This window comes from Sus scrofa, chromosome 9, assembly GCF_054392235.1.
Source record: "Sus scrofa isolate SSC_HxYL_T2T_F1_AM1 chromosome 9, Sscrofa_HxYL_maternal_Yorkshire_Landrace_v2.0, whole genome shotgun sequence".
In the NCBI taxonomy this organism is placed as follows: Eukaryota; Metazoa; Chordata; class Mammalia; order Artiodactyla; family Suidae; genus Sus; species Sus scrofa.
Window position 1 is genome coordinate 68,362,329 of NC_139391.1, and position 26,869 is coordinate 68,389,197.

General features: G+C 37.1%; 1 protein-coding gene across 3 annotated transcripts in view; it reads left to right on the plus strand.

Annotated features, from left to right (window-relative positions):
• Positions 1-26,869, plus strand: part of MROH9 (maestro heat like repeat family member 9) — a 115,799-nt gene that overhangs the window by 78,943 nt on the left and 9,987 nt on the right. For all 3 annotated transcript variants that reach the window (XM_084978247.1, XM_021063956.2, XM_084978248.1), the window contains 3 exons: positions 1,762-1,914; positions 2,014-2,130; positions 2,697-2,799. In XM_084978247.1, the coding sequence (XP_084834373.1) occupies positions 1,762-1,914; positions 2,014-2,130; positions 2,697-2,799 (373 nt within the window). The remainder of the gene's footprint in view (positions 1-1,761; positions 1,915-2,013; positions 2,131-2,696; positions 2,800-26,869) is intronic.

Here is a 26,869-nt window from a genome sequence, read left to right on the forward strand (position 1 = left end):
AGAATAAACCTGACCAAGGAGGTGATTTATATACTATAAAACATTAATCAAGGGAATTAAAGAGAATTCAAAGAAATGGAAAGATACCCCATGCTCCTGGATTGGAAGAATTAGTATTGTTAAAATGGCTGTAATATCCAAAGCAATCTACAAATATAAGGTAATACGTATTAAGTTATCCATGACCTTTTCCACAGAACTAGAGCAAATAATACAAAAATTTGTATAGAACAATAAAAGACTCAATTGCCAAAGCAATCTTGGGGTGGTGGGGAAGGACGCATAACTCTCCCAGATTTCAGACAATATTACAAACCTACAGTAATCAAGAAAATGTGGTATTGGCACAAAAATAGACATAAGGATCAATGGAACAGCATAAAAACCCCAGAAATAAATTCAGACACCTAGGGTTGATTAATTTAAGTAAGAATATAAAATAGGAAAAAGACACTCTCTTCAGTAAGTGGTTCTGGGAAAACTGGACAGCTGCATTTAAATCAGTGAAATTAGAACACACTATGCACAAAAATAAACTCAAAATGACTGAAAGATTTAAATTTAAGACATGACACTATTAAACTCCTAGAAGGAAACATGGGCAAAACATCCTCTGACATAAATCATACAAATGTTTAATTAGGTCAGTCTCCCAAGGCAATAGTAATAAAAACAAAAATAAACAAACAAGGTCTAATAAAACATAAAGGGTTTTGTACAGCAAAGGAAACCATTAGAAAAATGAAAAGACAACTTACATAATAGGAGACATTTGCAAATGATTCGACTTACAAGGGCCTAATCTTCAAAATATACAAAAAATCCATACAACTCAAAAAAAAAAAACCAATTCAATCAAAAAATGTGCAGAAGACCTAAATAGACATTTTTCCAAAGAAGACATACAGATGGCCAGTAGACCAATAAAGAGGTGTTCAACATCACTAACTATTAGGGAAATGCAAATAAAAACTGCAATGAGGTACCACCTCACACTGGTCAGAATGACCATCATGAACCAGTCAACAAGTAACAAATGCCAGAGAGGGTGTGGATAAAAAGCTACCCCCTCCACTGTTGGTGAGAATTTAAATTGGTACAACCACTATGGAAAACAGTATGGAGGTACCTCAAGTATCTAAATATAGGATTACTATATGATCCAGGAATCCTACTCCTGGACATATCTCCAAACAAAACTAAAATTCAAAAAGATGTATGCACCCTTATGTTCAAAACAGCACTATTCACAATAGCCAAGGCATAGAAAGAAACTAAATGTCCACTGCAGGATGAATGGATTAAGAAGATGTGGTATGTATGTACGATGGAATATTACTGTAGTGTAGGTTGCAGAATCAGCTCAGATCTGGCATTGCTGTGGCTATGTTGTAGGCCAGCAGTTGTAGCTCCAATTCAACCCCTAGCCTGGGAAACTACATATGCTGTGGGTGTGGCCCTAAAAAGCAAAAAAAAAAAAAAAAAATAAAACAAATGTAATAAAATTCATTGAGAAAAAAAAGGAAAAAGAAACTCACTTTTCACAGGGGATTTTCTGAATTTTAGTAAGCAAATCTTATTTTAAATTTGAAAGAAAAGCTGACTACTTTGACCCAAGGTGAATCTTTTATAAAACTAAATGATAATAATTATACATATAAACATATGCATATATACTATGTATAGTGTCTATAGCATATAATATGTATATATACATGTATATGTATATCCTCAAATGATGTCTTCTCTGTGCGTATTTAGAGTAACGGAGGCATTCGGAGTATGGCCATTCGACACTTTGGTGAGTTACTTAGAGACATGAGTCAGTACACATGGATGCTGAATGATGTAGTTCTTGGAGGCTTGGTACCTCTGATCCTGTTTTTGGAAGATACAGAGGCAAGAGTAGTTAAAGTAAGTCCTGTGATTTTGGTTTTCTTAGTTTTGCAGAGATTCACAGTATCTTATGTAACACCAGATGAATATATCTTTATTGACTTCTCTCCTTCACAGGCATGTAAACATACATTAGAAATCTGTGCCTCAGAATTAAAATGGTCAACATCATATTTGCTCAAGGATGAATATTACAATTTTGAGCTGGTAGTACTCAACATTTGTAACAATCTTGTAAGTAAGTCCTCAGGATTTAGTATCATAAGTTATGGAAAGAACTTAAAGGATATACAAAGAAATGAAAAGCATGGTGGGCACAAGAGTGAATCTTGGAGAAAGAATACAAAGAGAAGATAATAAATGAGCAATTACACCTAGGGTTTGAGACCAGAGGAAATTAAAATTTTCTACTTTCTCTTCCTCAACATTGATAGTCTATCTTTTCTTTCTGCAACCCACCTACTTTGAGTGTTGTAAAGGTAGGAATAGCATTTCAGATGACCACAAGAAAAGCTGGAATTTCTTGTCGATGGCCTAGTAAGCTCTTTCTCAGAAAACCAGGATAAATTGCAGGTAGACAAATAGGGATGGAAGGATATTTACCAAATGTTGGAAACTAAAAGTTTGAGTATCCTGTAATAAGCTGAATCATACCTGCAAGTAAAGTTCATACATAGAAACCCCAAAGTTTCAAACTAGCCCTGAAAACAACCAAGTTCTTTTCTCTTGAAGCGTCTCTGGAGAAAGTAAATGTGCTCTTTTGGGAAGTAAGAGAATATTTTTTTCCTTTTTATTCTCAGCTCATTTCTCATGTGAACTACATTACAGATTTGATATCTGATACCTTAGGGTTCCTAGGGAGCTCCAGACCATATCTGAAGAGAGCATCAGTTATTTTAATAGGTAAGTAAAATTCAAGTCTCACTCCCTAATTTGTCTTAAAAGGTAAACAATGGGGTAGCAGCCAGTTTTCCTTTAAAAATTATAAATTATACATTTTCTTTGTATGGGCAGTTATCTGTCATGGTGATATCTATGATGAACAGAAGTTAACATTTATGATGAGAATGGCATTCTATTTTATAATATACAGTGAGCATAGATGTGAGATTAAATTTTCATACAAAGTATATTCAACAGGGTAAATTTCAAAATTAAAGCTGGTGGCAAACCGCTACTAATTGTTCTCTTCACTGCTAAAAAATCACCACCCAAAGAATAAGAATAATATATTTAATATGTGTTTTCAAAGCTACCTTCAACAAAACATGAACATCTGTGACCACAAACAACAGATGAGGAAGAACTGTAAATCCAATAAAGTTTAAAATGAAAATGTAAAGTTAAGGCATGGCCAGAAATTTCTTAAAGAAGACAACTAAAGTATTTGACCTTGGACAGACCTGACCAAATAGATTTTCCCCCACTTGATTTTCATCACTGAAGATCAAAACTAATATTCCTTTATTTATAATGATAGGAACTGAGTCTAACTTGGTAGTGGGATCTTCCCTTGACTCCATTTGGCATCATGAAGTAGCCAGGGCACAAAGGAATGAGGAAATACTTAGCCACATCATATTTGTGAAAAAGAGCGGAAGAGTCCATCATTAGTCAGGGTAGAAGACAAATTGAATTATGATCAGCACTACAGTACATCAGAGAGGAGTAAAGGAACACACACACACAGAGAAAGAGAGAGAGAAAACCTCGTGTTATAAGAGCTTCAAACCAGGAAGAATTTATGCTATTTTTAATCCTACACTGGAACATTCCACAAACACTCCTCTGTATATAATATTGCAAGATCCAAAAATAAGTAATTTTAAAAAGAAATAGCATTATCATTCTAAAGCAGGATTTCCAGGAGGGAAAGAGAGGAAAGAAAGAAGAAAATCAAACTAGGAAATGTTTGTACAGACAAGATAAAAGTTGTGATAAATACATCCATGAATCAAAAAATGTTAGAAATAAAGATCCAAAGATACAAACACATAGGAGAATACATAATGGATAATGAGAACCCATGAAAAATAAGCTTTCAAAGTATAGGGGTAAAGTGTAAGAAGAAATCTATAACCATTACAAAAAAACTACACTGCAACCAACAGAAGAGAAAATGTGTACTATTGATAACCCAGTAAGGGACAAGGAGTGAAAGTTGAGAAATGTTAGCAAAATTAAATGTAAACTAACCAGTAAGAGTTTGAAAAATTAGGGAGAAATGATGGGTAGAAAAGATAGAAGAAAGAAATGTAAATACGCATAAATCATATGCCTGAAAAAAGAACAATTAGAATGGAAAAAATGTATACAAAAAATTTAAGAAGTAAAAAATTTTGTTTAAATATGCTGAGACAGTAAAAAAAACTTTCAAGAAATATTTCATAAAGAATGAAACATTAAGACATTTCCTAATGAAGTTATAGAACTTCAGAGTTAAAGAATTTTTGAGAATTTAAGTGGGAAAAATCACTTATGTTACAAAACAAATAAATCTGTCATTAGATATCTCCACTTCAGTATTCAACTCCAAAATATAGTACAACAGTGCCTACAAAATCCTAACTAGAAAAAAAGTTGTGACTGAAAATTTTATACTCATCAAAATTATATCCAACTATAAAGATAATAGAAAAATATTTGCAAAACACAAGGTTCAGCATAAGATTTTTTACCATAACTCCTTCTTGAAGAAATCATTGATAGATGGAATTCAGCTATGAATGGATAACTATTGCAAAATTGCAAACCTTACCTACTTAATTGTAGGACTTCCAGCTCCCAATCTATTCTTCACTATTTTTATATTTCTCTATGCCTCAAAAAACTTATCGCTATGGTCTAAGTCTCCCAAGCTCTCTTGCCAGCTTTGTCCTAGGTTGGTACAGCATTTAATGTCCATTAACACATTTTAGTGTTCAAGAATATGCTTAATATTCAGTAAAAATTGTAAGAGTGCTATTCACAAATTATTCCATTTACAATCCCCATTGAGATGCCTTTGAAAAATGCTGATCAATAAGTTCAGTGCAATTACAATAAAAAACCAACAGATAATTTCATAGATCTTGACAACTTGATTCTAAATTCATGTGGAAGAGCAAAAGATCAAGGTATGAAATTATATCTAGGGAATTTTAGACCATCTATTACCCATTCAAAGAAAGACAAGCAAGACCTGTGAAACCCACATACATGTAGACACCTAATATAAAAATTAGAACTGGCAAAGCATATCAGATCAAAATATGTCTAATAAAAAGTCTAAATAAAAAAGTAATACAAACACACAAACTCACAAATTCCTGACACCCTACACAAAAATTAATTCTAGGTGTACAAGTCATGTAGATGGAAGGAAGGAAGGAGCAAGATCTAAAAAGGAACTTTATTTTTTTTCCCACTGTACAGCATGGAGACCAAGTTACACATACATGTATACATAATTTTCCCTCCCATTGTTGTGTTGTGATGTATCTAGACATAGTTCTCAGTGCTACACAGCAGGATCTCATTGCAAATCCATTCCAAGAGCAATAGTTTGGATCCATTAACCACAAGCTCCCAATTTCTCTCACTCCCTTCCCCGTCCCCCTTGACAACCACAAGTCTATTCCCCAAGTCTATGATTTCCTTTTCCGTGAGAAGGTTCATTTCTGCTGTATCTTAGATTCCAGATATAAGTGATATCATATGGCATTGATCTTTCTCTTTCTTAATTACTTCACTCAGTACGAGAGTCTCTAGTTCCATCCATGTTGCTGCAAATGGCATTATGTCATTCTTTTTTTTTTTTTTTTTAATTTTATTTTCCCACTGTACAGCAAGGGGGTCAGGTTATCCTTACATGTATACATTACAATTACAGTTTTTCCCCCACCATTTCTTCTGTTGCAACATGAGTATCTAGACATAGTTCTCAATGCTATTCAGCAGGATCTCCTTGTAAATCTATTCTACGTTGTGACTGATAAGCCCAAGCTCCCGATCCCTCCCACTCCCTCCCCCTCCCATCAGGCAACCACAAGTCTCTTCTCCAAGTCCATGATTGATTTTCTTTTCTGAGGAGATGTTCATTTGTGCTGGATATTAGATTCCAGTTATAAGTGATGTCATATGGTATTTGTCTTTGTGTTTCTGGCTCATTTCACTCAGGATGAGATTCTCTAGTTCCATCCATGTTGCTGCAAATGGCATGATGTCATCCTTTTTAATGGCTGAGTAGTATTCCATCGTGTATATATACCACATCTTCCGAATCCAATCCTCTGTCGATGGACATTTGGATTGTTTCCATGTCCTGGCTATTGTGAATAGTGCTGCAATGAACATGCGGGTGCATGTGTCTCTTTTAAGTAGAGCTTTGTCCGGATAGATGCCCAAGAGTGGGATTGCAGGGTCATATGGAAGTTCTATGTATAGATTTCTAAGGTATCTCCAAACTGTTCTCCATAGTGGCTGTACCAGTTTACATTCCCACCAACAGTGCAGGAGGGTTCCCTTTTCTCCACAGCCCCTCCAGCACTTGTTATTTGTGGATTTATTAATGATGGCCATTCTGACTGGTGTGAGGTGGTATCTCATGGTAGTTTTGATTTGCATTTCTCTTATAATCAGCGATGTTGAGCATTTTTTCATGTGTTTGTTGGCCATCTGTATATCTTCCTTGGAGAAATGTCTATTCAGGTCTTTTGCCCATTTTTCCATTGATTGATTGGTTTTTTTGCTGTTGAGTTGTATAAGTTGCTTGTATATTCTAGAGATTAAGCCCTTGTCAGTTGCATCATTTGAAACTATTTTCTCCCATTCTGTAAGTTGTCTTTTTGTTTTCTTTTTGGTTTCCTTTGCTGTGCAAAAGCTTTTCAGTTTGATGAGGTCCCATGGGTTTATTTTTGCTCTAGTTTCTATTGCTTTGGGAGACTGACCTGAGAAAATATTCATGATGTTGATTTCAGAGAGTGTTTTGCCTATGTTTTCTTCTAGGAGTTTGATGGTGTCCTGTCGTATATTTAAGTCTTTCAGCATGTCATTCTTTTTTATGGCTGAGTAGTATCCCATTGTGTATATATACAACATCTTCCTAATCCAATCATCTGTCAATGGACATTTGGGTTGTTTCCATGTCTTGGCTATTGTGAATAGAGCTGCAATGAACATGTGGGTGCATGTGACTTTTTTAAGGAAGGATTTGTCCAGATATATGCCCAAGAGTGGGACTGCTGGGTCATATGGTAGCCCTCTTTATGGATTTCTAAGGTATCTCCAAACTATTCTCCATAGTGGCTGTACCAGTTTACATTCCCACCAACAGTGCAGGAGGGTTCCCTTTTCTCCACAGCCCCTCCAGCACTTGTTATTTGTGGACTTGTTGATGAGGGCCATTCTGACTGGTGTGAGGTGGTATCTCATGGTAGTTTTGATTTGCATTTCTCTAATAAGCAGTGATTTGGAACTTTTTCTTCAAGTGTTTGGTGGCCATCTGTATATCTTCCTTGGAGAAATGTCTATTCAGGCCTTTTGCCCATGTTTCCACTGGGTTGTTGGCTTTTTTGTTGTTGCATTGTATAAGTTTCTTGCATATTCTAGACATTAAGCCCTTGTCAGTTGCATCATTGGAAACTATTTTCTCCGATTCTGAAAGTTGTCTTTTTGTTTTCATTTCCTTTGCTGTGCAAAAGCTTGTCAGTTTGATTGGGTCTTATTGGTTTATTTTTGTTTTTATTTCTGTTGCTTTGGGAGACTGACCTGAGAAAACATTTGTAAGGTTGACGTCAGAGAATGTTTTGCCTATGTTCCCTTCCAGGGGTTTGATGGTGTCTTGTCTTATATTTAAGGCTTTCAGCCATTTTGAGTTTTATTTTTGTGCACGGTGTGAGGGTGTGTTCGTTTCATTGATTTGCCTGCACCTGTCCAGGTTTCCCAGCAATGCTTGCTGAACAGACTTTCTTTTTCCCATTTTATGTTCTTGCCTCCTTTGTCAAAGATGAGTTGACCACAGGGGTCAGGGTTTATTTCTGGGTTCTCTATTCTGTTCCATTGGTCTGTCTGTCTGTTTTGGTACCAGTAGCACACTGTCTTGATGACTGTGGCTTTGCAATATTTCCTGAAGTCTGGGAGAGTTATGCCTCCTGCTTGGATTTTGTTCCTCAGGATGGCCTTGGCAATTCTGGATCTTTTGTGGTTCCATACACGGTTTTGGATTGCTTGTTCCAGTTCTGTGAAAAATGTCCTGGGTAATTTGTTGGGGATTGCATTGAATCTGGAGATTGCTTTGGGCAGTATGGCCATTTTTACAATATTGATTTTTCCAACCCAGGAGCATGGAGTATCTTTCCATTTCTTTACATCTTCTTTAATTTCCTTGATTCATGTTTTATAGTTCTCAGCATATAAGTCTTTCACCTCCTTGGTCAAGTGTGTACCCAGGTATTTGATTTTTGGGGTGCACTTTTAAAAGGCATTGTATTTTTGTATTCCTTTTCTAATATTTCCTTGTTAGTATACAGAAATCAAAAACTGCTTTCCGAATGTTAATCTGATGTCCTGCTACTTTGCTGAATTGGTTGAACAGTTCAAGCATTTGTTGGGCTCAGTCCTTAGGGTTTTCTATGATAGGTTCATGTCATCTGCATACAGTGACAGTTTTACCTCTTCTCTCCCTATTTGGATGCCTTTTATTTCTTTTGTTTGTCGATGGCTGTAGCTAGGACTTCCAGTACTATGTTGAATAGCAGCGGTGAGAGTGGGCATCCCTGCCTTGTTCCAGATTTTAGTGGGAAGGCTCTCATCTTTTCTCCATTGAGTGTTGTACTTGCTCTGGGTTTGTCATAAGTGGCTTTGATTATGCTAAGGTATGTTCCCTCTGTATCCCCTTTGGTAAGAGTTTTGATCATGAATGGATGTTGGACTTTGCCAAATGCTTTTTCTGCATCTGTTGAGGTGATCATGTGGATTTTGACTTTTCTTCTGTGAATGTGGTGTATGACGTTGATTGATTTGCGTATGTTGAACCATCCTTTTGCACCTGGGATGAATCCCACGTGGTCGTGGTGTATGATCTTTTTGATATGTTGTTGGATTTGGTTGGCTAAAATGTTGTTGAGAATTTTTGCCTCTATATTCATCAAAGATATTGGCTGATAGTTTTCTTTTTTGGTGGTGTCTTTGTCTGGTTTTGGAATTGGGGCGATGGTGGCGTCATAGAACGCCTTTGAAGGAGTGTTCCTTCTTCTTCAACCTTTTGAAAAAGTTTAAGGAGGATGGGCACCAGATCCTCTATGTATGCCTGGTAGACTTCGCCTGTGAAGCCATCTGGTCCTGGACTTTTATTTGTAGGGGGTGTTTTTATGACATATTCAATTGCATTTCTAGTGATTGGTCTGTTCCGTTGGTCTGTTTCTTCTTGATTCTGTTTTGGCAGGCTGTAAGTCTCTAGAAAGTTGTCCATTTCTTCTAGGTTGCCAAATTTGTTAGCATGTAAATTGTTCATAGTATTTTCTCATGGTTTTTTGTATTTCTGCAGTATCCGTTTGTGACTTCTCCTTTTTCGTTTCTTATTTTGTATATTTGGGTTTTTTCTCTCCTCTTCTTGGTGAGTCTAGCCAGAGGTTTGTCAATTTTGTTTACCTTTTCAAAGAACAAGCTCTTGGTTTTATTGATTTTCTCTATTGGTTTTTGAATCTCTATTTTATTGATTTCCTCTTTGATCTTTATGATTTCCTACCTTCTGCTGACTTGAGGTTTTTCTTGTTCTTCTTTTTCTAATTCATTTAGGTGGTGGGTTAAGTTGTCGACTCGAGATTTTTTTGTCTATTTTGAGGAAGGCCTGTGTTGCTATCAACTTCCCTCTGAGCACTGCTTTTGTGGCATCCCATAGATTTTGAGTGGTTGTGTCTTCATTACCATTTGCCTCGAGGTATTTTTTAATTTCCTTCTTGATTTCCTCATTGACCCACTGCATTTTTTTAGTAGCATGTTGTTTAGTCTCCATATAGTGTGTTTTCTCTCATTTCTTTTCCTGTGGTTGATTTCTAGCTTCATACCACTGCGGTCAGAGAAGATACTTGAAATAATTTCTATTCTCCTAAATTTGTTGAGGTTAGCTTTGTGCCCCACTATGTGATCAATTCTTGAGAATGTTGCATGTGCACTTAAGAGGAATGTGCATTCTGATTTTTTTGGATGTAGTGTCCTGAAGATGACAATTCAGTCTAAATTTTCTGTTGTTTCCTTTAGGATCTCTGTTGTTTCATTGGTTTTCTCTAGAGGATCTGTCCATTGATGTGAATGGGGTGTTAAGGTCTCCTACTATGACTGTATTCCCATTAATTTCTCTCTTTATGTCTGTTAATATTTGTTGTAGGTATCTGGGTGCTCCTATATTTGGGGCACATATGTTGACAATTGTAATAGCCTCTTCCATTCAGGATCCTTTAAGCATCAAGTAGTGTCCTTGTCTTTCTTTCTTTCCTTTGCTTTAAAGTCTATTTTCTCTTACATGAGTAATGCAACCCCTGCTTTCCTGTCTTGTCCATTGGCATGAAATCTTTTCCCACCCCCTCACTTTCAATCTGTATGTGTCCTTAGCCCTAAGGTGAGTTTCTTGTAGGCAGCAGGTTGAAGGTTTTTGCTTTTTTATCCAATCCACCACTCTGTGTCTTTTGATTGGAGCATTCAGTCCATTGACATTTAAGGTGATAATTGATAGATGATTATTTATTGCCATTTTAAACCTTTTTTTCCAGTTGATTCTATGATTCTCCATTCTTCCTTTCTTTTTTTGGTTGGATGGTCTCCAATTATTACCTGCTTGAGTATTTTCTTTTCATTTTTTGTGAATGTAATGTTTGGTTTGGTTTTGCGCTTGCCCTGTTTTTTAAGTGTATTAACCCATTCCTATAATTGTGTTTTAGCCTGATAGTACTGTAGGTTCAAACACTTCATTACCATAATAAATTTTTTAAAAAGAGAATTTAAAAAAGTATCTAGGGAGTTCCCATCGTGGCGCAGTCATTAACGAATCCAACTAGGAACCATGAGGTTGCGGGTTTGGTCCCTCCCCTTGCTCAGTCAATTAACGATCTGGCGTTGCTGTGAGCTGTGGTGTAGGTTGCAGATGCGGCTCGGATCCCGCATTGCTTAGGCTCTGGTGTAGGCCGTTGGCTACAGCTCCATTTCAACCCCTAGCCTGGGAACCTCCATATGCCACTGGAGTGGCCCAAAGAAATAGCAAAAAGACAAAAAGAAAAAAAAAAGTATCTATTTATTTCCTTACTTCCCTTGCCCACATTTTATGATTTTGATGTCTCTTTTTTCTTTTTAATTTAATTTTATTTTAAACATCTTCATGATTATATCTGTACGCTTCTGATTATGGTTTCCTCCATCCTAGTTCTTCCTCTTTTTTTTTTTTTAACTTTAGAGAAGCCCTTTCAATATTTTTTGTAGAATTGGTTTTGGATTGCTGCATTCTTTTGGCTTTTGTTTGTTGAAAAATTTTTTATTTCCCCTTCCATTTTAAAATGATATTCTTGCTGGATAGAGTATTCTAGGTTTTATATTTTCTTCTTTCAACTCTTTAAATATCTCTTGCCATTTCCTCCTGACCTATAGAGTTTCTGTAGAAAAATCAGCTGATAGCCTTATGGGGGTTCCCTTATAATTGACATATTGCTTTTCTCTTGCAGCCTTTAAGATCCTCTCTTTATCATTAACATTTGCCATTTTTATTATAATGTGTCTTGGTGTGGGTCTATTGGTTTCAACTTGTTTGGGGCCCTCTGTGCTTCCTGTGTCTTGAAGTCAGTATCCTTTAGATTTGGAAAGTTTCCAGTGTTAATTTCTTCAAATATATTTTCAATCCCCTTCTCTTTTTCTTCTCCTTTTGGAATTCCTAATATGCATAGATTTGTCTGCTTTATATTATCCCATCGGTTTCTTATATTGCTTTCATGTTTTTTCATTTGTTTTTCTGTCTGTTGTCCAGTTTGGGTGATTTCCATTATTCTATCTTCCACATCACTGATACATTCCTCTGCATTATTCATTCTGGTTTTTACTGCCCTTAGCTCAGTCTGTATCTCTGCAAATGAATTTTCTCATTTTTCTTGACTTCTCCTTATATTTTTTAGTTCCTTTCTTAGGAAGTCTCCATAACTGTTCATATCTTCTCTTAATTCCTACAGTATTTTCACTATCTCCCTTTTGGACTCTAAGTCTGTCAGACTGAAGAGGTCTGTTTCATTGTTGACTGCTTTAGGTAAGTTCTCCTGTTGGCTTAACTGGGAATGGTTTCTGAGTTTCTTCATCTTGCTTGTTATTTTCTTTTTCGTGGTGGAGGCACACTCCCCGTGGCTGGGCAGGGTTTGCCCTGGCACTGCTGTGGAGTGCTTCCTGAGGGCTTGTGGTGTTGGCCAGCCCTCTTTGAGACAGTGGGGTGTTTCCTGAGCAAAGGAGGACTTCCCAAGGGAAGGTGGGACTAGCAGGACCACCCTCCAGTGGTGGCACAATTACCATGGCCTGGCAGGGTTTGCCCTGGTGCTCCTGAGCTGCAGAGCTCTTCCTGGGGGTGGGTGGTGTTGGGTGGCTTTCTCTGCTGGAGTGCAATGCTTTCTGAGGGTAGGCTGGGCTAGGCGGCTTGATCTGAGGCAAAGGAGCATTTTCTGAGGTGGATGGGGTTAGCTGGCTGGCTCAGAGACAAAGGAACACTTCTAGAGGGTGGATGGTACTAGCAGGTCTGCACCACGATGGAAACAGACTTCCTGTAGCCGGGCAGGACTTGCCCCAGTGCTCTTGGGCTGTGGAGCTCTTCCAGGGGTGAGCAATGCTAGGTGGCTGCTCCATGGGAGTGCGGTGCCTCCGGAGGGTGGGTAGGCCAGGCTGGGGAAAGCCCTAGAGGTGGTTGGCTTCCTGCAAGTGGTGAAGCCAGTGTCCTCTGGGGTGGCAGGTTGCGTTTGGCCAGGTGTGTGTGGGGTTGGGGAGGGGGATGCACTAGGAAGCTCTGCTCTCTGCTAGCTGGTGGGCAAGCATGCTTGCTGGGGTGCAAGGAGTATTCTATGGCAGCCTGACCCTCCTCCTCTCCCCAACTCTGGCGCCTTGTCTCTCCTGCAGGTCCAGATCTTCTCCCAGCTTCCCTCTGTTGCAGCTTTCTACTCCCCAGCCCTTAGCATATTGCTCCCTCCACCCATGACACACTGCTTCCTAGTCCCTCAGGCTGTCTCCACACTGCCAATCCCAGCCTACTCCTGGGGGCCACCCTCCAGAGCCTAGGTCTCAGTGCCCAGCCCCCACCTGAGTGTCTCAGTTTTTGGTGATTGTGCCAGTAATTCAGATGATCTGTGCAGCTCTCACTCTGCTTTTCAGATCTCATACCTACTGCTGTGCTTTTCTTGGTGTCTGCAGATCCCTCCAACTCAGTTGATCTTTCAATCAATTAGTTGACTTTCCATGGTATGGGTTCCCTTTCTTCTTCACAGTTCCCTCTCAGGAGTGCCACTCCAGTCCTGATTCCCCTTCTCTCTCTCTCCTCTTTTCTCTTGTTTTATCCAGTTATGTCATGAGATTCTTGCCATTTTTGGAGGTTTAAGTTCTTCTGCCAGCATTCAGTTGCTGTTCTATGCAAGTCATTTAACATATAGATGTGTTTTTTTTGTTGTGTTTGTGGGAGAGGGCAACCACATCCCCCTACTCTTCCACCATCTTGCCCTTCACTCTCAGGAACTTTAAAATGTATGCAATACTTCTATGAAGAAGCTTGCCAACATTACTAAAAGACACACAAAAAATTAAATAAGGAGAAAGGTTTAAACCACAGTTTGGGGAAGAATAAAAATTTTAGATATGCCAACTCTTTTCAAAATTAATCTACACATAGAATGAAATGTCAGTTAAAATATCAAGAGCTTTTTTTTCCAAAATTGACATTCTAATTTTAAATTAAAGTACAAACATTACCACATTAAAGTATCCAGTAAATTCTAACCAAAAAAAGAACGAGAGAGAACTACCCTTATCAGATATTACTATAGTTACAATAATCAAAATAATGTGGAATGAATAGACAGGTAAATGGAACAAAATAATATTCAGAAATAACTGCCAAAACATGCAATATTTCAAAGTGAATCATTGGCTTTAACTAATAGAGAAGAAAATATGGAATAATCCTTAAATGATTTGGGGACTTTTGATGAGCCATCTAAAATTGTTAAAATTATTTTATTCCTATTCCACTCTTTATGCTAAATAAATTCCAGATGGCCAAAGGCTCAAATGCTAAAAATAAACCATAATTGTAAATAAAATTAGATGAAATAGCATAGCAGAATTAGCTTCATAATCATAGCATAGGTAAAATCATTCTATGTAAAAATCATACAGAAAAAAATTGACAAAGCATGTAAAACAAAACATTTCTCAAAGGTAAAATCGCTATAAACAAAGTCAAAAGCCAAACTGTAATAAAATATTTATAACATATCACATAAAAAGAGTGAATGAATTCTTAATGTCTAAAGAATCCTCACAAATCCACAATAAAAGACAAATTTCTGGCATTGTCCTGCTAGAAATATGGACAAGTACATGAAAAAAATCATTGGCTCATACACATAAGTTTTTTTCATAGCTTCATCAAAAAAGTGATGCAGGAGTTCCTACTATAGCTAAGGCTATCAACAATCCAACTGCTGCAGCTTGGGTAGCTGCAGAGGCCTGGGTTCAAACTGTAGCTTGGCACTGTGGGTTTAAATGTTCCAGCTTTGCTGTAGTGGTAGCATAGGTTGTGGCAGTGGCTCAAATTCAATCCCAGGACTGAGAACTTCCATATGCTGTGGGTGTGGCCATTTTTAAAAAGTGATGCAAATTGAATTAAGAAAGTGTTTCCATCCATCAAGGTGACAAACAACAAAAAGATTAATAGTACACATTTTTTCCATGTTGCACAAAGTAGGTAATCACTTATATTACTGTTCAGACTGTGTATTACTATAATCTTTAGGAAGAGTTTGATAATATCCACCCAAATGTGCAAGGCATATTCTTTTGATTCAACAATCTCCAGAGAATTCATCCCCTGATACATTCATATATGAGAAAGGATGAGTGTATATAGATAGTCATTGCATCATTGCCCTTATAATAATGCCATCATCCTTAGCATGTGTTTACTGATTACCTTCAGAATTTTTGCAGTTATACCAAGGAAGAAACTCAAAAGTAAAGGGCAAAAGGTTTGTTGAGTCAATCTAATTTTACAAAGCTTTCTTCAAAGTCCCAACAAGTGATTTATCTTATATTCCTAGTGATCAGAACTGCCACAATGCCAATCATAAGTTCTAAGAGATACTTGGAATTGAAGGAGTTTTTAATGGACAAGAAAGAGACAGAGATATAAGATTGACAGTTGGCAGTGTGCCACAATCACCAACACTTAAAATTTAAAGAGTTATCACATAAGTATCTCTGATTTCCAATTATTTGATAGCAAGAGAAGGCTACACTGAACCTGCATTTCCGCCTGGTAGCAACTTAACAGAGCTGACTGTCAGCCCTACTTGTGAATGGATCTTGCACTTCCTATTCCTCATGCTCCCCACCACTATCAACTTCATTCTTCCACACAGCTAAGATGACACCCATGAGCACTTTTTTGGCATTTGGGTTAATCTGTCATGTTTTTCAAAACAATAGGATTTCCATCATGGTTCAGTGGAAACAAATCTGACTAGCATCCATGAGGACACAGTTTCCATCCCTGGCCTCACTCAGTGGGTTAAGCATGTGTGTTGCTGTGGTGTAGGTTGCAGATGTGGCTCAGCTCTGGCATTGCCGTGGCTGTGGCAGAGGCCAGCAGCTACAGATCTGATTCGACCCCTAGCCTGGGAATCTCCATATGCCATGGGTGTGGCCCTAAAAAGACAAAAAAAATATCTGTTTGAAAGTTAACTTGCAACTTCCAAAAACATCACTTCAATAAAGCCATTTAATTTTCAGATGGTTTTGTCTAATTTTGCCACCTATTTTGCTCCTTTAGTGGTAATATTGTATTTATTAGTTTTATACAGTCTAAGAAATATTTGAATATAATTATGGCTTGAACAAAACAGTAGTTTATTTCTCTCTCATTTAACAAGCCTTGTATAAGTAAACTAGTGCCAACATTTTTGTTCTCTACCATTCTTATCACAAAGTTTCCTATAGCAGGTCCAAGATTTTTGTTCCAGTTCCTGCATCCTCTTCAACTTGCTAGTCAATTGGAAAGAAAAAATATCAGATCTTCAGCTGAAATCCCTGGTGTCTCTACCCTAGGAATAAGAGTAAACTTAAAATAGGCCAGCCCTTATAATTATAAAGTATTTCATTGTGTATGTATATACCACATCTTCTTAATCCATTCATGTGTTGATGGATGATTAGGTTCTTTCGTGTCTTGGCTATTGTGATTTTGTTTATGATGGCCATTCTCACTAGTGTGAAGTGGTACCTCACTGCAGTTTTGATTTGTATTTCTCTAATAATTAGTGATGTTGAGCATTTTTCCATGTGCCTGTTGGCCATCTGTATATCTTCTTGGAGAAATGCCTATTCAATTCTGCCCATTTTAAAACTGGGATTTGTTTCTTTGTTTGTTTGCTGTTGAGTTGTATAAGTTGTTTGTATATCTTAGATATTAAGCAAGCCCTAGTTGGTTGCATCATTTGAAATTATTTTCTCCCATTCCATGGGTTTTCTTTTTTTTCTTTTTTCTTTTTATGGTAACCTTTGCTGTGCAAAAGCTTGCAAGTTTCATTAGGTCCCATTGGTTTATTTTTGTTTTCATTTCTGTTGCCTGGGGAGACTGACCTAAGAAAACATTGGTGTATTTGATGTCAAAGAATGTTTTGCCTATGTTCTCTTTTAGGACTTTGATGGTGTCTTGCCTTATGTTTAAGTCTTTAAGCCATTTTGAGTTTATTTTTGTGCACAGCGTGAGGGTGTGTTCTATCTTCATTGATTGACAGGCAGCTGGTCCAGTTTTCCCAGCACCACTTGCTGAAGAGACTGTATTTTTCCTATTTTATATTCTTGCCTCCTTTGTTGAACATTAATTGACCATAGTGTCTAGGTTTATTTCTGGGTTCTCTATTCTGTTCCATTGCTCCTTATGTCTATCTGTTTTGGTACCACTACCACCCTGTCTTGATTACTGTAGCTTTATGATATTGTCTGAAGTCTGGAAGAGTTATGTCTCTTGCTCGTTTTTTGGTTTTTTTCCTCAGGATAGCTCTGGCAGTTCTGTGTCTTTTATGGTTCCATATAAATTTTTGGATTGTTTGTTCTTGTTCTGTGAAAAATGTCATGTGTAATTTGATAGGGATTGCACTGACACTCTATGTTGCTTTGGGCAGTATGGCCATTTTAATAATATTAATTCTTCCAATCCAGGAGCATGGAATATCTTGCCATTTCTCTGTATCCTCTTTAATTTCCTTGAAAAATGTTTTATAGTTCTTAGCATATAAGTCTTCCACCTCCATAGTCAGGTTTCTTCCTAGGAATTTAATTTTGCAGGGTGTGATTTTAAAAGGTATGGTATTTTTATATTCCTTTTCTAATTTTCCATTGTTAGTATGCAGAAATGCAACCAATTTCTGAATGTTGATATTGTATTCTGCTACTTTGCTGAATTCATTGATCAGTTCAAGTAGCTTTTGTGTGGAATGCTTAGGGTTTTCTATATATAGGTAGTATCATGTCATCTGCATAGAGTGATCATTTTACCTCTTCTCTTCCAATCTGGATACATTTTACTTCTTTTGTTTGTTGGATTGCCATGCCAAGGACTTCCAATACTACGTTGAAGAAAAGTGGTGAGAGTGGGCATCCTTTTCTTCTTCTAGATTTTAGTAGGCAGGCTTTCAGCTTTTCTCTGTTGAGTATTATATTAGCTTTGGGTTTGTCATCAATGGCTTTGATTAGGATAAGGTATGTTCCCCCTATACACACTTTGGTAAGAGCTTTTTATCATGAGTGGATGTTGGATTTTGTCAAATGCTTTTTCTACATCTACTGAGGTGATCATGTGGTTTTTGACTTTTCTTTTGTTAATGCGATGTATGACATTGATTGATTCGCATGTGTTGAATCATCCTTGTGAACCTGGGATGAATCCCACTTGGTCGTGGTATATGATTTTTATTTATTTATTTATTTATTTTTGCTTTTTAGGGCTGCACCTGTGGCATATGAAAGTGCCCTGACTAGGAATCAAATCAGAGACACAGCCACCAGCCTATACCACAGCCACATCAAAGTGAGATCTGAGCCACATCTGAGACCTACACCACAGCTCATGGCAATGCTTGATCCCCAACCCACTGAGCAAGGCCAAAGAAGAACCCACATGCTCATGGATACCTGTTGGATTCATTTCTGCTGTGCCACAACAGGAACTCTGTGTATGACCTTTTTTATATGTTGTTGGATTCAGTTAGCTAAAATGTTGTTGAGAATTTTTGTGTCTGTATTCATCAAAGATATTGGCATATAATTTTCTTTTTTGGTAGTATTTTTGGTTTTGATATTAGGGTGATGTTGGCTTCAGAGAATGTCTTTGTGAGTGTTCCTTCTTTTTCAACCTTTTGAAAAATTTAAGAAGGATGGGTATAAGTTCTTCTTTTATTGTTGGTAGGATTCCCCTCTGAAGCCATCTTGTCCTGGACTTTTGTTTGTAGGGAGTGTTCTATGATATATTCAATTTCATTTCTAGTGATCAGTCTATTCAATTAATCTATTTCTTCTTGATTCAGATTTCACAGGCTGTAAGTCTCTAGAATATTGTCCATTTCTTCTAGGTTGCCAAATTTGTTAGCATGTAAATTGTTCATAGTATTCTATGTTTTTTTTTTATTTCTGCAGTATCTGTTGAGATTTCTCCTTTTTCATTTCTTATTCTGTTTATTTGAGTTCTTTCCTCTTCTTGGTGAGTCTGGCTAGTGGTTTGTCAATTTTGTTTACCCTGTCAAAGAACCAGCTCTTGGCTTTATTGATTATTTCTATTGTTTTTTGAACGTCTATTTTATTGATTTCCTCTCTGATCTTTATGATTTCCTTCCTTCTGCTGACTTTAGCTTTTGTTTGTCCTCTTTTTATAATTATTTTAGGTAGTGGGTTAAGTTGTTGATTAGAGATTTTTCTTCTTTTTTGAGGAAGGCCTGTATTTCTAAGAACTTCCCACTAAGAACTGCTTTTAGGCTGACCATGGAGTTTTTTATGTATATAATTATTTTTTTATTACTCAAATGAATTTATCACATCTGTAGTTATATAATGATCATAACAATCTGATTTCACAGGATTTCCATCCCATAGTCCAGGCACATCCCCCCACCCCCCAAACTGTCTCCTCCAGAGACCATAAGTTTTTCAATGTCTGTGAGCCAGCATCTGTTCCACAAAGAAGTTCAGTCTGTCCTTTTTTCAGATTCCACATGTCAGTGAAAGCATTTGATGTTGGTGTCTCATTGTATGGCTGACTTCACTTAGCATGGTAGTTTCTAGGTCCATCCATGTTGCTAAAAATGCCAGTATTTCGTTCTTTTTAGTGGCTGAGTAATATTACATTGTGTATATGTACTACATCCTCTTGATCCACTCCTCTGTCAATGGGCATTTAGGTTGTTTCCATGTTTTGGCTATTGTAAATAGTGCTGCAATGAACATTGGAGTACATGTGTCTTTGTGAGTCATGGTTTTTCTCCAGGTAGATGCCCAGGAGTGGGATTGCTGGATCAAATGGTAGTTCTATGTTTAGTTTTCTGAGGAATCTCCATACTGCTTTCCACAGTGGTTGCACCAATTTACAATCCCACCAACAGTGTATTAGTGTTCCTTTTTCTCCACACCCTCTCGAGCACTTATTGTTTGTAGACTTTTGGATGATGGCCATTCTGGCTGGTGTAAGGTGGTACCTCATTGTGGTTTTGATGTGCATTTCTCTAATAATGAGTGATGTTGAACATCTTTTCATGTGTTTTTTGGCCATCTGTATGTCATCTTTGGAAAACTATCTGTTTAGATCTTCTGCCCACTTTTTGATGGGGTTGTTTGGTTTTTTTTGTTTGTTTGTTTTTTTGTTTTTGTTTTGGTAAGGAGTTGCTGAAGGTGTTTGTAAATTTTGGAGATTAATCCCTTGTCAATTGATTCACTTGCGAAGATTTTTTCCCATTCCGTGGTTTGTCTTTTTGTGTTGTTTAGGGTTTCCTTTGCTGTGCAGAAACTTTGAAGTTTGATTAGGTCCCATTTGTTTATTTTTGTTTTTATTGTCAATACTCGAAGAGGTGGATCTGAGAAGATGTTGCTGTTGTTTATGTCAGAGGGTGTTTGGCCTATGTTTTCCTCTAAGAGGATCCAAGCTCACATAATGCCAGGTCCATGACCCTACTTCCATTTTAAATCTTGTCTTCCAGTTGATTCTATGTTTGGCCTGATATGTATTTAGTAAACACCCCTTTTTTTGTTTAAATCTAGGTCTTTAATCCATTTTGAGTTTATTTTTGTATATGGTTTAGTTCCCATAGAGTTTGAATGGTTGTGTTTTCATTATCTTTTGTCAAGGTATTTTTTAATTTCCCTTTTGATTTCCTTGTGAACACATTGTTTTTTTAGTAGCATGTTGTTTATAGTCTCCATGTAGTCAGCTTTTTCTCATTTTTTTCCTGTCATTGATTTCTAGTTTCAGGCCATTGTGGTCAGAGAAGATGCTTGAAATAATGTCTGTACACTTAGATTCGTTGAGGTTAGTTTTGTGCACCAGTATGAAGTCAATCCTTGAAAATATTCCATGTGCACTTGAAAAAAATGTATATTCTGATATTTTTGGATGTCCTCTCCTGAAAATGTCAATGAAGTCTAACTTTTATATTGTGTCATTTAGGATCTCTGCTGCCTTATTGATTTTCTGTCTAGAGGATCTTTCCATTGATGTGAGTAGGATGTTAAATTCTCCTATTATTGTATTCCCATCAATTTCTCTTTTTATGTCTGTTAGCATTTATGTATTTGTGTACTCCTAAAATTAGGGGCATATATATTAAAGATTTTAATACCCTCTTCTTGAATGGCTCCCTCTATCATTAAATAGTGTCCTTCTTTATTTCTATGGCCTTTGTGTTGAATTCTGTTTTGTCTGATATGAGTATTGCAACTCCTGCTCTCCTGTCTTTTCCCATTTGCATGAAATATCTTTCCCCATCCCTTCACTTTCAATTTATATGTGTCCTTTGCCCTAAGATGGGTCTCTTGTAGATAGCATTATTGTAGGCTCTTCTTTTTTAAATCCAGTCTGCCACTCTATGTCTTTTGATTAGAGTGTTTTGTCCATGGACATTCCAGGTAATTATTGATAAATATGTATTTAGTAAACACCCCTTTTTTGTTTTTGTTTTTTTTTAGGACCTCAACCACAGCATATGAAAGTTTCCAGGGTGGGGTGAAATTAGACCTATATCTGCCGGCCTAGGCCATAGCCACAGCAAAGCAGGATCCAAGGCATGTCTGCAACATACACCACAGCTCACATAATGCCAGGTCCATGACCCTACTTCCATTTTAAATCTTGTCTTCCAGTTGATTCTATGTTTGGCCTGATAGTCATACAGGTTTAAACATGTTCTTTAAAAAAAAAAAGAGTCTAGATTTTCTTACTTTCCTTCTCCACATTTTGTGATTTTGAAGTCCTTTTTAAACATCTTCATGTTTGTTCTTTTGCTGTTCCTTTTGTTTATCATCACTTTTACAATAAGTTTTTTGTTTGCTTTTTGTTTTTAGATCTGTATACTGGCTTATTTAAATGATTGCTTCCAATTGTGATTTCCTCCATCCTATTTTTTCTTACTTTTTTTTTATTTAGAGGAGCCCTTTCAGTATTTCTTTTAGAATTGGTATAGTATTGCTATACACTTTTAGTTTTTGTTTGTTGGAGAAATTCCTTATTTCTCCTTCTATTTTAAATTATATTCTCACTCAGTAGAGTATTCTAGGCTGCAAATTTTTCCCTTTTAGAACTTTAAAGGGAACTTGGCACTCCCTCAGGCACTGTAGTTTTTCTGTAGAGAAATCATAGCCTTATGGGTGTTCCCTTGTAATTAACTCTTTGTTTTTCTCTTGCTGCCTTTAGAATCCTCTCTTTAGCTTTAGCTTTTGCCATTTTTATTATAATATGTGTTGGCATGGGCCTGTTTGTGTTTGACTTGTTTGGGGTCATCTGTGCTTCCTGTGTCTTGATATCTGTTTCCTTTAGATCTGGAAAGTTTTCAGCCATAAGTTCTTCAAATAAATTTCAATCCCTTTTTCTTTTTCTTGTCCTTCCATAATCCCTATTATGCATAGATTGGCCTATTTTGTATTATCCCATAGATTTCTTATATTGCTTTCATATTTTTATTTGGTTTTCTGAATGTCCTGATTGAGTGATTTCCATTATTCTATTTTCCAAGTGACTAATTCATTCTTCTGCCTTATTCATTCTGCTTTTCAGTGCCGTTAACTCAGCTTGTCTCTGCAATTGAATTTTCTAATTTTTCTTGGCTCTTCCTTATATTTTCTATTTCCTTTGTAATCTGCTGTTCATATCTGCTCTTAATTCCTGAATTTAGTATTTTTGCTATCTACTTTTTGAACTCTGTGTCTGTTAGACTGCTTCTTCCAGGGTAGTCTCCTGTTCTATTAATTGGAAGTGTTTCCTGAGATAATTCATTTTGCTTATATGTATATATTTTTTTATCCTGTAAGTTTAGGGAAAACAACTACTGTAGTCCTTGAGGGCTGTTTATATGTGAGAGTGACCATTGGTATTTTGTGAGAGCTGCTCTTGTGTCTCTTTCCTCAGTGTATGTATGTTATTATCCCCTTAATATGGTGTCAGATTTGCTTCCAGGGAGATGGATACAATGAGCAGGGTTAGTAGCCAGTGCTTTGTTGCTGGGACTTTGACTGTTGCAAGGAGCTACATGGAAGTGGTACAGGCTGATCCTAGTTGCAGCGTCCTGGGAAGTGGCAGTGATCCTCAGGCAAGTGTAGGTGGCACCAGAGAGTTTGGCAGTGGAAGCAGCAGGGTGTTTGTGTTTACAGGGGAGTGAGAGCAACAAGATATGGTACTCAGTTGCTATGACCTCCTCTGTGCCAACCTCTGAGGTGCCTGGGGCAGCAGGTGGTACCTGTTCATGGACCCCTAGTGGTGGCAGGCCATGTCCACCTCTGGTGTCTGAAATAACTGCAGTGTTTGTCCCTGCTGCCTGTAGATTACACAAGAGGTGCTTCATCATGCTTAGCTCCTCACTGCTTTTAGCCTGCTCAAGAGGCACCCTGGCACATGTAGCCTGCATAAGAGGTTCCCTATCACCCATAGCCCATGGGAGCGGTGGCTTACCATGTCTATCCTGTGCCATTGATGCCCTGCCCTCTGAGAGTCTGTGTATGTACAGGGAAAATACTTATGGTAGTCTGCCCCTACTTCTCATGCCTTCCCCAACAATGGTTCCTTGTTTCTCCTGTGAGCCAAGACCTCCTCCTTGGTTCCCTTAGCTGTGGAGCTCTGTTCCCCAGCCCATGGCATACCACCTCCTAGCACCTTAGGCTGTCTCCACACAACCAACCCTTGGCATCTCCCAGGAACTGACCTCCAGAGCCTGAGTCTCAACACCCAGCCCCTGCCCAAGGACCTCAGTGTGTGGTGTCCAAGGTCAGTGGTACCAATGGTCTGTGCATTTGTCACTCTGCAAAAAAAAAAAAAAAAAAAAAAAAAAAAAAAAAACTCTTCAGGAAGTGGGCATAGCAGACCTACCTCAAAATAATAAAGGCCATATATGACAAACCCACACCACTTATTCTCAATGGTGAATAGCTAAAAGCATTTCCTCTAAGATCAGGAACAAGACAAGGATGGACACTCTCACCACTTTTCTTCAACATAGTTTTGGAAGTCCTAGCCATCACAATCAGATAAGAAAAAGAAATGAAAAAAATCCAAATTGTAAAAGAAGAGTAAAATTGTTGCTATTTGAGGATGGCATGGTACTATACATAGAAAACACTAAAGATACTACCGGAAAACTATTAGAGCTCATCAATGAATTCAGTAACATTGCAGGATGCAAAATGAATATAGATACATCCCTTACATTCCTATACACTAACAATATATAAGATCAGGAAGATAAATTAAGGAAATAATCCCATTTACCACTGCATCAAGAAGAATAAAATAGCTAGGAATAAACCTACCTAATGGAGAAAAAGACAGGTGCTCCTAAAACTATAAGACACTGATCAAAGAAATAAAAGATGGCACAAATGGATGGAAAGATACACCCTGTTTTTGGACTGGAAGAATCAACTTTGTCAAAATGACTATACTACCTAAGGCAATTTACAGATTCAACACAATCCCTATCAAATTACCAATGGTATGTTTCAAAGAACTAGAACATAAAATTAAAAAATCTGCATGGAAACACACACACACGCACACACGCGTGCACACACACACACACACACCCTGAATAGCCAAAGCATTCTTGAAAAAGAGAAATGAAGCTGAAGAAATTATGCTCCCTGACTTCAGACTATAGTACAAAGCTGTAGCCATCAAAAAAAATTTGTCCTGGCACAAAAACAAATATAGATCAATGGAACAGGATAGAAAGCCCAGAAATAAACCCACTCACCAATGGTCAATTAATCTATGGCAAAAGAGGAAAGAATATACAATGGAGAAAGGACAGTCTCTTCAATAAGTGGTGCTGGGAAAACTGGACAGCTACATGTAAAAGAATAAAATTAGAACATTCTCTAATATCATACACAAAAATAAACTCAAAATGTATTCGAAACCTAGATGTAAGACCAGATACTATAAAACCTATAGAGAAAAACATAGGCAGGACACTCTTTGACATAAATCACAGCAATATCTTTTTGTATCCACCTCTAAGTATAATGGAAATCAAAATAAAAATAAATAAATGAGACCTAATTAACGATAAAATATTTTGCACAGCAAATAAAACCATAAACAATATGAAAATACAACCTATATAAGGGGAGAAAATATTTTCAAATGATGCAACTGATAAGAGATTAATCTCAACAATATACAAACTGCTCATAAATCTCAATATGAAATACACACACACACACACACACACACACACACACACACACAAACTTATTTCCAAAACATAAAAGAGAATCACAGACAAAGAAAACAAACTTACAGTTACCAAAGGGGAAAAAGAGGTGGTGGGAGGTATGAATCAGGAGTCTATAATTAACATACATATGATACTATATATAAAATAGATAATTAACAAGGGGCAACTATATAGCATAAGGAAATATACTCAAAATTCTGTAATAACTTATAAGAGGAAAGATTCTGAGACTATATATATATATATATATATATATATATGTATATATATATATATACACATCTGAATCATTGGGCTATATGTGCTGAAAGTAACACAATATTAAAATTAACTATACTTAAACTGAAAAAAATTATTAAACAAAAAAATTAGGGACATCTGTTCATCCAAAAAAAATACAAATAGAAAAGTTTAGCCCTGGGATAGGAGAAGTTATTTATAAAGGGTGTAATATTTTAAAGACTAGTATGCAGAATTAAATATGCTACAAATAAACAATAAAAATTCAACTCAATATAAAAACAGACAAGAGACTTACTTGAAAAGACATTTCACAAAAGAAATATTCAAGTTGTCAAGAAATATGCAAAACTTACTAGTCATCACAAGAAAAGCAAATTAAAATCACCATATGATACTGCCACCAAATCCATGAGACTGCCTAAAAGGAGAAAGACTGATTATATCAAGTGTTAGAATGAAGAACAATGCAAATGTTCATATAATACGGGTAGGAGTGAAAATTAGTACAACCACTTTGGAAACTGTCTTGCAGTAATTAATTAAGGTGAACATAAGCATATCCACTAGCTAGTAAGACCACCCCTAATTATATCCCAAACAGCAATGCATACAAACGCACACCAAAATTGATGTACAGAATACCCACAATAACATCACTATTCATAATAGCCCAATATTGGAAACAACACGTTATCCATCACAGGCAGAATGTATAAAAAGTGTTTCATTCATAAGATGAAATATATAAAAAGCATTCAGCAAACTCCTGTAAAGAACCAGATAGTAAATATTTTGGGCTTTGAGTACCATATGGTCTCTGTCAACTCTGCTTTTGTAGTGTTAAGGCAGTCATAGATAATCCATAAACAAATAAGTCAATAAGTATAGCTGTTTTTCAAGAAAAGTTTGCCAACCTCTGTCATGTAGCAATGGAAATGAATGAATTATTGCTATGCTGAAAAACATGGAAGACTCTGGAGTGGGAGAGAGGAGATGGGATTAAATTGGTGGAATAAAAGGAGCTCAACTTCTCTCATAAAAACAACAAAATTACAACCAAATTATGAACAACCTTCAACCAAATGGACTGGAAACTTTCAAAAAGATGTCCTACTCCAGAAGACAAAGAGGAGGCCACATTAAGAGGTAGTAGAGGCGATTGCATTATATTAGCAACTCCATACCTCCTGGGTGGGAAGCTCACAGACCGGAAAGTAACTGTATTGCAGAGACTCACCTAGAGGAGTGAGAGTTCTGAGCCCTGTATCAAATCCCCACACCTGGGGATCTGTCATTGGGAGAAAAAGCCCCTGGAGCATCTGTCATTGAAGGCTAGTGGGGCTTGTGCACAGGAGCTCCACAGGACTGAGGGAGGCAGAGACCCCATTCTTTAAAGGCACATGCAGAATTTCATGTGCACTAGATCCCAGGGCAAAGCAAATGCTCCAAAGGAATCTGGGTCAGAGATGACTGCAATTCTTGGAGGATCTCCTGAGAAAACAGGGGGTGACTGTGGCTTGTTGTGGGGGAAGGACATT